Raw genomic sequence first — 12,311 nt, 5'->3', positions numbered from 1 at the left:
TACTTACATATATATATATATATATATATATATATATATATATATATATATATATATATATATATATATATATATATATATATATTTGTGTTGTGGGAACTCAAAGTGGTCCTAGGAACTAAAGTGGTGGTGAGATTACACATATACAGTCAGCTCAAAATCCATGAGCTGTGTAATAGTGCCTTTCACTTTCAATGTAATACATTCAATTAAATTTGGTTTAAACTTTCAAATAATTAATGTGGACATATTTTCCGATTGCTATAAAAGGCTGACTATGAACACCACAAGTTTAAAATAGGCATCTGGAACTGTGTAAACTGTCAGTCTGCTTTGCTAAAAGATACCTTTTGCTATTTTTCACTCTATTAGCATACTTTCTTTCACCCTGAAGCATCCCTCATAATCCTGTGAACTTCATAAAAAGCACATGATTGAATTTATACTATTAGTTCATGGCCTTGAACTGGTGGTGGAGTGACAGCCCAACTAATGGCTTAGGCTTGATGGGATAATTAACTCGGAAAGAAAGCTGAATTCTATTTGGGAATCCAAGGTTATGCTCTGGCTGAACCATATTTCAAAGAGAATCCTAACAACAGCTCTTGCAAAAATAAAAATCCCTACTCATTTCTGCAAATAACAGCATGCAATTAAAATCTGTTAATTCATATTTTCTATGTTTTAATTTTAAATTGGTAAGGGAGCAAAAAGGCTCCTTTTATGATAAAGTTGTTCAACCCCGGGCCTTAATGATAACAAAATAAAAGTGCATCTCCAGCAAGACATGGAAAATGAATCATTACACCGTATCAAAAGAGCAGGACATTAGTCAATCACGACAAAATTTCTGTGATTTCCTAATTTTGCTTCAACCGACCATTTTTAGTAAAATGGTAAATGCCTGTATAGTGCTTTTGTAAGTCCGATGACTTGATCAAAGTGCTTTACATTACATTCAGTCATTCACCCACACACACACACATGGATGGTGGCAAGCTACATTGTAGCCACAGCTGCCCTGGGGCTCACTGACAGAAACGTTTGGCAAACGTATTTGACGATTTTAATTCAGAAACATCAACCTCTGCATGGAGAATTTGCATTTTAATGTTAAGATACTAATGAGCAGAAAAAAATATTAGGACTTTTTTTTTTCTTTTACAAAAGACAAGTCCATTTTAGCACAGGTTTAGTGTCTTGTATTAGAAGATAAGTCTACATCCCAGTCTTTTTCAAAACTGCCATGTATTTTGTTACCTATTTTCCCAGTAGCTCTGACCATCTCCCCCGTTTCAGCTGAAGAAAAACATCCCATACCATTTGTAACACTAAAAAATGTGGATGTTGTGTCGTTGCAGATGTGTAATGTTGGACTTGAACCACACATTTCTAATGGGGCAAAATGTTCAATTCTAGTCCTATCTGACCTGGGCTTAATCTTCCAGATGTCTGTCTTATTCCATGCAACGCTTTTGACCAACTCCAAACAGGACTTCTCAGTCCTTGCTTACAGCAAAGCTTTTGTTTTGCCAGATTTTTATAGTGCACAACTTAATCTTTTTTTTTTTTTTTTTTTTTCAGATTTGAATTCTGGACCTTTACATATCATTAAGATTTAAAAAGGGCTTGGCTCTTTTCTTGTTAACACTTTTTGTCAGGTATTTCAGTTTACAGGCATAGTATGCAGCTGAGCCATGTTTGCATTTGAAGATGATGAAGTGAACTGTGGAATATTTCAGGTTTAAGGAGCTTTAGACAGATCTTAGTTTGTTTTCGAATTTGATAAAGTGTGAAAAGTTCAAGATCAGTTAATATTTTTCCAAGGCACTTTATGCAGTGCTGAAAACTCCTATTCAAACTGATGATTTAAAATTTAATTTCTAACCTGGCTGTTTCTTAAAACTTAATACTTTCTTTAAAAAAAGGTTTCGTTTCAACCACTAATCTTAGGTGGTAGCTGCCTTAAGCATATCATAGATCAAATCTAATTAGCTGCTGTACCTAATACATGAGGGAGATGTCTTTATATTTATCCAGCACTTTAACAGCGTTCTGCCTTCAGGTTTAAAGGAGGTAAAATGTCCTAAGGGGCCAAGAATGCTACAGCCCACATAACTCCCACTGCTGTGGGGTGTCACCGAGTTGCCAGAAATGGCATTTTTAGAATATTGTGAGGTATAAGGTTGTCATGAATGTTCGTTCCAAAGGTTAATATATAAATTCCAACCTTAAAGCTTTACCTGCTTAGTCATCCATTCTAATCACCCCTTCATTCTCTAATATACCTGTCTGTCTCAGTCCAACATTTCAGTGACATCAGCAAAACAGTCTTATTTTAATTTTTTCATTTTTTTTTTTCTTTTTTTTTTTAGTTACTGGCTTTGCAGCAAAAAAAAAAAAAGAAAAGAAAAAAACTGATTTCAGTAAGTGTGTAGCCAAATGAAAAACTACATCATATTGGTTTTGTATGATTGTAGCCTCCTTTCTAAGACAGCCAGTGTCTAACAGACCGAAAATTACATCCAAGGACCCAGTTTGAGAGTATATCTCTAATTTTTTTCTTCAATGTAAATGTTAAAAGGTTTAAATCTTTGGCTTTAAAAACTCTTTACCCTATCGTGAATGAAGGGGATAGGTTTGGCAATTAGCCTTCTAATATTCACTGGCTGCTTTCTTTGGTGTATGTGTCTCTGTTTTTCTCCCTTTAATGCCCTGCAGTGCACAGTTATCTGTCAGAGAAGGGTTGATGAGTCTTTTTCATAATTTTTTTCTCTTTCAACATTCATTAAAGCTCTGTTATTTTCATATAGTTTACGCTAGTGTTTCATCTCAGCAGATAACTGCACCAAATCCTTAGCTTAGCTATCCCTCACAGCCAAGGGACTGAATATTATTTTTTGGGCTCCAGCGCTGGCAGTCACACTGAATCTTACCGTGAGAGACAACATGATAAAAGATGAGATTTGATTTGCATTCATGAAGCGCCTTGGATGTTCAAAGAAGTTACAGAGTAGGAGAGGGATCACTTGGGGTCCTTTCCTTGACATGGAAGCAATTTTGCATAAGGTCATTTCTCACCTACAGTCCCCATGTCATATAAACGGTTTGATTATTTTGATGGTAAGACTTTAACTACCTCCTCTTTATCAAAAATAGCCAGGAGTGTAGGATGGCTTCTGTGTCCACTTGACTCAGGCATGATCTTGCGTCATGTGAAAGGGCATAACGATCAACCGATATAAGCTTTGTGCTTCAGCCTCCAGCTCTGACTCTGAATTATCTGCAGTCTCCAAGTTCCCAGACTTTTTCCCTAAAAAAGCCGTTTACTGCAAAGACTGGATTTGGCTTAAAGAGCATTGAAAGAAGGGTTATTTGAATTGATATAGGGATCTTTTAAAAGCTGCTTTGATGAATTATTTATATGGATGTTTTTTTATGAGTACAGAAGCATCGCATGACCTCTCACTCTTATGCAAGTATTGATCCACAAAACAGTTGATATAATATTGCCTGTTTCCCCTACTTGCTAAAAAAAAATGACCTGGTTAATGTTTTTAATATACAATATTTGTAATTACAGCCTTACCAACATTTATAGAATGAAAATATAAATAGAAGAAACAGAAAAAAGACCTCATATGTGGATGATTATAACATTGTTGATTATGAAATAGTACTAGTTGTCCATCAGTTATCAGATGGTCCCAACCTAATTACCAGTAAAGGTTTGGTATACAGTAGGCTACAGATAGGTCAAAACTTGGACTCGTAGACTTGTAGTACTGATCCAAGTAAAACTCATGGAAAACATTAGCCCAACCAACATGTGGTAGCTTCATGCAGATAAAATTGGATTAAAGAAAAGAAGGTTCAACAGATCACAGAGTTGTCTCAGGTTAACTGACTGGTCGATACCAAGTTTTAGTAAAAAGTGGGGTCAATTCCGCTACATTGAAAGTCATGCACACTTAGCTCAATGAGGAAAAGGTTTTAAATCATATCTGCTATTGCAGGGGTCTGCAACATGTGGCTCCAGAGCCACATGTGGCTCTTAAGACCAATTACAATGGCTCTTAATAGTAGCTAAAACAGATATAAAGAATTAAATAATACACCATAAAGAATAAATACATTGAATTTTCACAACAGAATTACATTAAAAGCATCAGAAAAACTTTTTTGTAGAGCTATTCTTCTTTTAATTAGCTTGGAAATTATGTTTTTTTAATTATTATCATACCCTATAGAAGAAAATTCATGCTTCATCTTTATTAATTGTTTACTTTTTCATTCTTTTAGGCTAATAAAAAATCCAATCAACTGTTCATTGTTTAAGATGGCAAAGCATATCCAATGGCAGACATTTGACAAAAATAATAGGTTGTTTAATATTAAAAGGTCATGCAATAGTTTTTGGCTCTAAATGACTTTTACTTAGCCAGACTCCAGGGAAAATGGCTCTTTGATATGAAAGGTTGCAGACCCTTGCTCTATTGTCTTTGGTTTGCTTTATTTGGTGTCATATTTAAATGTGGGGCCATCACCCATACAGGATGGTTCTAGGGAGATTCTAGGTGTAAAATATCCATTTGGGATCCAGTGAAGACTGACATAAGAGTACATAGCTACTTTTGTCTTATAGGCTTCATTAAGTACACCAGGTCTAACCTTTCAGTATCCATCCAACCTTAGCAAAAATAATGATGGATCCACATCTGGGAGAAAAAAAATAGTTTAAAGGTTTGTACTTAGAGGGAATTAGACCACTTGATTTTTCGATGTTTTTGTTTTGTTTTGTTTTTTTTAAGCTGTTAATGTATGGTTCTGCAAATTTAAGAAAAAAAGAGGAGCCTTCAGAGTGGCTGTGTTAATTTCAACTCTGACTGCTAAGACATATGGAGCCATTCAGCGTAGGCTGCATTAAATCATCATCTTTTAACGACCCAAATCTTGCATTTTCACAGGGACACATTGCAGGCTATCTGGTTTCTGTAAGGCTTAAATTAAACATTATTTAAAGTTGCTTAATTATTTCAAAAACCTAGTATTATTAAAGGAACTTTAGCTCATGATTTCAATGGGAGAATCGTGTTGTGCGCAAGTAATTCACTCATTCGCAGTAATTCCCAACTCATGCAGATTAATAGATACGTGGTGTAATCAGCGTTTGGATACTTTGATAGTTGTGCACAGCGCTGCGTGGGGAAAAAAAGCCCTTTACCTCAGCAGTCTTCCTGCGGATAGGAAGCATGAGTGATTTTTCCCTCTATCAACACTTCTTTATGCTGAGAACCAGCTTATGTACTACGCAGCTGCAAAAACGCAAGCCGTGAGTACAGCGGATCAGGTCCTGTGCAGAGGATTGGGGGAGAGACCCTCTTTGACCAGTACACAGGGTGGGGTTCACCAAGGAGCTCCGTCCCCGTGCGTCGACACGCCCCCGTGGTTGGTGCTGTCCGGTGCTGTGGTGCTGAACGCTGTATACCAGAGCGGTAAACTGCCTGCAGCGCACTGGACTGTCCGTCTGCAGGCAGATATTCTTCATGGAGAAAAGACGGGGATCTCCCTGGATAAAAAGACCTAAAGTTCAGAAGGATGATCAGCAAGGATCACACAGTGGATAACTATGAAAGAAACGTTTCTGAAGCTTTTTTTCTTTTGATTTTCGGGATTTTCTAGTCACATCCCTGCTTGGAGATACAAAACTTGCCACCAACATGATTTGGGGTGTTTTGCTGTGTTGCCTTTTAACGCCGGCAGCCGGATATCAAAAACAGGGTCGACTGCCTTTCTTTCATGGACATATTTTTGAGAACTCGCCAGCGGCTTCGAAAGTAAACGGACTCAGCATTCCAGTGAAGCGCATCGACGCGCAAAAATGGTGCCCGCTGACCGGGATGCACTTTAAATTGTTTGGAAATGGCAGTGAGGATTTTCGTGTCTTTGCGCACCACAAGCGGGGAAATGTGTTGCTGAAAACTTCCAGGGTTTTAGACAGAGAGACGCGCTCAGAATACCTGCTGAGCGTCGATTTGTGTTGCCAGACTTGCGCGTCGGAATCTGTCATTTTCCAGGTTGCTTTGGTGAAAGTGGACGTGTTGGACACCAACGACCACGAACCGACCTTACTGAGCACAGACAATGTTCATATAAGTTTAGATGACACCACTGCGCTCCGTAGTGTTGTTTACAGACTGGAAGCTGTCGATGAAGACAGCGGGAAAAACGCAGAGTTGACGTATACCTCCATACCAAAAAATGGCAGTTTCTATGTTGTTCCGAAGACGGGGGAAGTTTTGCTTGTTGACTCTATCTTGGGCCTGCTTTCTACTATACAATTATATATTTACGTGCGAGATCACGGCTGGCCCCCTTTGAGCAGCAAAGCTGTGTTAATTCACATTTCTCCAAAACGATGGATGACGCGCCAGGCTGATTTAGTGGGACCAGGGAGGACAGGACGATTACCGAGGGCGCTCCTCGAGTCCAGCACCGTGCTTTCCCTAAATGTTTCTGAGGATGCCGGCGTCGGCTCAGTTCTAATGAGTCTAAATCCCACCAGGTTTCAGTCAGCCGCCTACGAGCTCATTTATCCGGAATCAGAGAGCTCTCCAGTCACCGTGGGCCGCGACAGTGGAGATATAACAGTAACCCGGAGGCTGGATAGGGAGACGGAGCCTTTCCTGGAGCTCACTGTTAAGATTCAAGACAAACGAGGTGTGTTGAATATTCCTCAGTCTATCCGAGCCCAAATTAAACCATATAACTCGCAAACACCACTTCTCAACATGTTCTACACAATGATCTGCTTTGCTGTGATTGTGCCCTACTTTAATGAAATGCTGCACATTTAGTTAAACTGTGCCACCATCTGGACAACGAACTTTTCATCACTTGAGGCCCTCTTACCAGACTTGAAACTCTGATTAAACTCCTAACAGGCAGCAGCTGGTTCCATTGATAATATTAAAGGATTTCCAGGGTTTTATCAAGCAGTTTTTATATAGAGTAGTGAGGGGTAAGGTTAGGAGCGATTTATAGATTGACAGAAAGTGGTACAGCACAATGGACACACAAAACAATAATAATAATAATAATAAAAAGGCAAATAGGACCTGTATTTGGAATTGAATGCCCCACTTGGTGATAAACCTGCATTAAGAACAACAAAGAAATAAAGGAATATTCAGTCTGTACATTTTAACAGTAACTGAACCAAACCATGTTATTTTCTATTAAATACTAAAAATACAGATTTAACTCCTGATAGAAGTATTATTATGATTTCACATAATCTTGGTTAAGTTTTATGTGGGAAATATTTAGCATAGATTCCAATTCCACAGGAATTCCATGTTTCCCACCTAAATACCAGGACTGCATTGATCATTCATGGCACGTTTATTATTTGTTTGGTAATGCACAAAAAACAATTATTAAAAAAACTGAAGCCTATTTGATTTAGAGTGGTGATTCATGAAAGGACCCTTTTAGATTAACTGAATTATATGTCCTTGACTGACATAGTTTTCGACTGTGAAGTTGTTTTCAGAGCTAATCCTTGCAGAGTGGCGAACCAGTGCGACCCTCTCCTTCTCATCAACTGGCATTACCCCTCTAATCCTACTCACATTCACTCTCTAGGCCCAGGGATTTTGAAGTAGCATTACCAAAGTCAGGAAACATCTCACATACTTGGGGGGGGGAGTGAAATTACTAGCAGCTGATATTGTTTTTGGGTGGGGGTTGGTTTTGGGGCTGTCAAAAAAAGTTTGATTTTAGGCTTTAAAACAGGATGACGGAAGAATGAAAAGAGAGCAAATGATTTGCTTTTTAACTGAGCCTCACGTTCAAATTGCCTGATGCTGGTACGTTTCACAGCATGCTCTAGATTGTAATTGCATGCCTGATTGAGATGCATTCTTGCAAAGGGAGTTGTCTGAGGTGTTGTTGTGGAGAAAGGGAATATTAGGGGGAAAAAAGTCTATCTTTGTCTCACTTAACAGGTGAGTAGCAACATTCAGCAGCACCAGAGTGACAGATATTCAGATACCTTCTTCCATTTTACCTCTCTCACCTGCAAAATTCTCCTCTCATGATCAAAGGCTTGGCATGATTTTTATCCTGTGACAATGGCTTTTCACAGAAAATCCTGACAGCAGACTGGGAGGACAGGACTTTCTTCTGCTTGTCTCATCTTGGATTTGTGTATACCCGTCTCAATGATAGATCCCCATTTTAGCCATTTGATTAGTATTTTTAGAGGTTGAATCAAATCTCCCATGTGACATAGCCTTTGAGTTCCTTTTGTAAGAAATGTGTTCTTTGTATCTGAGACATTAAAGCCAAATTTTTACATCAGGGAGAATTTTATATATATGTGTTTTGTCTGTAAGTGTGACAGTGTGATCATGTAAGAATTGACTGCAGGGACAAAAGCAACAGTTTAATGAGCCCCCATGCGTTACATCATCTTCTTATTTTACCACAGCAAGCTAACTGAAGCACAGAGCTGTCCGTGGTGCTGACGGTCACCTGCTGCAAGTCAAATCCACGGTAAAATCAAACTGCAGACAGAGAGAAGATCATTCACAAATAGAATTTTAGAGTAGTTTACAAACGACACAGAAATCTAATGAAAAAATTAGTCACAAAAGCAAAATGTGGAAAATTATTGCAAAACTGATTTTACATTGTCATAGATGAATAACAATAGTTTAGTGCGTGAAATGGACATACAGAGAAGTTAAATCCCCATTGACACCTCCTTTCTCTGAAAATTGTACAATTCTAAACTTCCACCATAAAACAGGCAAATTCAAACAAAGCACCGAATTGAAGTCAATTCGGGGATGGTGCCTTATTTGGTTCTGGCCTGGTTGCACTGTATTCTACCAAAATCCCGGACGATTTTAAAATTCCCCCCCAGACATTTTTTTAGGTATGAAAAGTAGGACATGTTTGGGAAAAAGGGGACGTCTGGTCTCCCTACCATATCAACAATTTGATGTTTCAGGGAGTGAGTGCTTGTTGCTATGATGCGTCTTTGCTCAGCAGCTTTGCTTGTTGTAAACCAACCAATCAGCGCACAGCAATCTAAACATTCATGAGCATACCCTAAAAAGGAAGAAAACCTGTTGTTTCATTCTAGGTCTTTTAACCAGGCTTGCATTAGGGCTCATAGAACAGCAAATATGCCATTTTCAGTCCAACCAATGTTACACACCCTATTCAGAGACCTTATGAACCAGCACCAAATACCTTTTATAATCATTCTGTGACCCCTTTAAAACTAACCAGTGTACCAGCTAGAAAGATTAGTTCAGACAAACAGTCAGTGGAGCTCAAAGCGATCCCTGTTTTTAATAGCATAACTTTACTTTTATTGTTTCACATTGATTATTTGCTTTGAAGTCTCTGATCATTCCCTACAACATCTTCACTCATCCTTGCTACTAACTTCTATTGAGCTATGTATAACTCACTCTATAAAGCCCTACAGGAATTTTCAGACCCCTTAAACTTTTAAACATTTTCTCACATGGAAACCAAAGACTTCTATATATTTTACTGTCTTTCCTATTAAAGTGGCTAGAACAATATGGTATATACACATGGACAGAATTCTTGGTACCTCTCATTTGATAAAAGAGAAACACACAATTCTTGTATCAATGACATGAATCTGACAACAGTAATAATGAACAGAAATTCTTTGAAGATGAACAGTTGAATATTGCTTTTTAATCATGCTTTAAAAGACTAAAAAAAAAAAACAATTAAACAGGACAGAAATTATGATTAACTTGTTTTTTGTAGCACAATGTTTTGAGGCACCCACTGCAATCTAACAATTCTTGTAACTGTCAATGAGACTTCTGCTCCTCTCAGCAGGTGTTTTGAGCAACTCCTCAATAGGATTTAGGTCAGGGCTGATAGAAGGACACTTCAGAATAGTCCATTGTTTTCCTCATAGCCATTCTTGGCTGTTTTGGGTCGTTATCCTGCTCCAAGAACCATGCCTTGCCACTGAGAGCTTTCTGGTCGTCTCCGAATAGGTCCATTTTGAATCAAACAATGACGGCTATTGTGATCTGACACTGATGATACTTGGGCTTGAATTGCGCATTTAATCTCTTTATAAGTTTTTCTTGGCTTTTTTGCATCCATTTATATTATTTATTTCCTTGATTTGTCATACATTTACTTCCTCAGCCCATATCCAACAAGGCTGGCTACAGTTCCATGGATTTTTAATTTCTCAACAATATGTACAGCTGATATAACAAGAACACCAAGCTTCTTGGAGATGGTCTTATAGCGATTGCGTTTAAGATGATGTTCATAATTTTCTATTATATCTCCAGAGACAACTCGTTCCTTTGCTTCATGGGGTCCATGTTGAGTGTGGTATACGCCATGTTACATGTGGCATATACAAGTCTCCTATGACCATATTCTCATGCTCCCCTAAATAGCTAGTAAAAACTGCATAGCTCATTGCATATCCCACTTTGCTAGTTTAAGCTCAGTAATTTTGGAGCAAGAACATGAATAATTTATATATATATTTTTTTATTTTGATGCAGAGTTTACGTTGGAATCAGATTTGATGCAAGCCTTTTCATCGTAGTTCCGGTTGCATGTGTAGAATTGTTTGCCTGCTGGTTGGAGCATCTTTAGTGAATTATCATGGATGTTGTGCACCTTGTTATTAATTATGGTCCCACTCTATCTATATCCCCATTACTGAGGTCATTGCAGGATCATAACAATATGATTTCTCCACAACTATGTTTTACAGGGAGGATAGTGTTTGGGTTGATATATGTTTCAGATTTCTGCCACAAATATCAGTTACATCTATACTCAAAAGTGTAGATGTACAGGAATGCTCTTTTGTATTGGTCTAACACATGATACTTTAATTAAATATATAGAACATGAAAAAGGCTTCCTTGGACTTTAATACTTGTATATGTCAGGGTCCATAAAGAGGCACTGGAGCATTATAAGGAGTGCAGATAGGAGTTACAGGAAGAGATCACTACTTAACAGACTTCTGGAAGTTTAATACTCTTAAAACAAACTTAACACAAATGCTGTGTAAGGCATTGCTTCAAAGAAAAGTTGAACTTCCACACAGCCCCATCTAATGATCATGTGGTCTGGCTTGGTGGTTTCCCTCGGTATAGCAATCACTGAACAGTGAACTCTGGGTTATTGCGAACATTTCTAAAACAAAAACCCTTATCCTTTAGGAATGTTGTGGGACATGAAGCGAGAAGTTCATGTGAGGAAACCCTGCAAACCCTGCAGTCAGATCTGTGGAATCAACAGAAATTCTGCCAAGCCTATTTGGAGGAGTAATCAGCTGGTACTGGGAAAAAAATTAAATAAATAAAAAAACAACAAAAGCTGCAATCGCTGCAGCAGGATAGAAAGCTCATAGTTCACATTTGGTTTGCAGAATCTGACCACATAGATATGTTTTACTAGTTTTTATTCCATTATCATAATAATGTGTATGACTGTCTCTTGTTCTAATTGATTAAGCTCTTTTTACTTGACATATGTAAGAAAAGTTAATAGCATTTTAGAGCACATTTTAACAGCAAAAGTGTTTACTTCAATTCAACAATATTTTACAAAAGGAATGTAAATATACAGAACAACAAGCACCATCAAGGGTCTACATCAATACATTTGTAATTATCTTTCATCTTTTCATTTCGTTCAGCTTAATGTTCACTTCTAAAAAATATCTCAGCATTCTGTATGTGCTTTTCCATTTTGAATGCAGGTTTACCTCATGTATAGCAAAAGCATTCATTAAGCGTTTAATGTGGGCATGAAAAGCTAATCACAGTGGTGTGAGGCCTTTTTGTGGTAATAAGTTCGATGTTGATGCAGCATTATGATTAGAGCCATCAGAGGAGTTGTGATTAGTGTTGTTCAAATAGAGATTAAAAAGCCAAGTTTGAGCGTTCGATATGCTGCCACTTTGCATGTAGATGGGAGATGGAGCAGCGCTTCAGGATTATTCACAGTGTGGTGTCAATCCTTTTGGACTTACCTGAAACAGAGTGCGCTAAGCCGGCACTCAGGGTGTATACTAATAATAAGTCTGAGGATTTGAACATGTTTGAGCACTGACCGACCTGTGGAGCCTGTCTCACTTATCAGAGATACTACAAGAAGGATAGGTTACCTTAAAATGCATTCCTTGCATCACACCGGAACCAAAAGCTTGGCGTATTTTCTTATTTTATGCGACACATCAACACAAAGTAATGCATAGTAATAAA

At 37.9% G+C, this 12,311-nt stretch overlaps 1 protein-coding gene across 1 annotated transcript in view; it reads left to right on the top strand.

The window, feature by feature from the left end:
* The first annotated feature begins 5,415 nt into the window (after positions 1–5,415).
* Positions 5,416–12,311, top strand: part of LOC107082447 (neural-cadherin-like) — a 169,694-nt gene continuing 162,798 nt past the window's right edge. Inside the window, exon 1 of the mRNA XM_015371134.1 lies at positions 5,416–6,720. Within this exon, the coding sequence (XP_015226620.1) occupies positions 5,721–6,720 (1,000 nt within the window). The 5' untranslated portion in view covers positions 5,416–5,720. The remainder of the gene's footprint in view (positions 6,721–12,311) is intronic.

This window comes from Cyprinodon variegatus, unplaced genomic scaffold, assembly GCF_000732505.1.
Source record: "Cyprinodon variegatus isolate N-32 unplaced genomic scaffold, C_variegatus-1.0 Scaffold54, whole genome shotgun sequence".
Lineage (NCBI taxonomy): Eukaryota > Metazoa > Chordata > Actinopteri > Cyprinodontiformes > Cyprinodontidae > Cyprinodon > Cyprinodon variegatus.
This window is presented reverse-complemented; position numbering and strand designations above follow the sequence as displayed.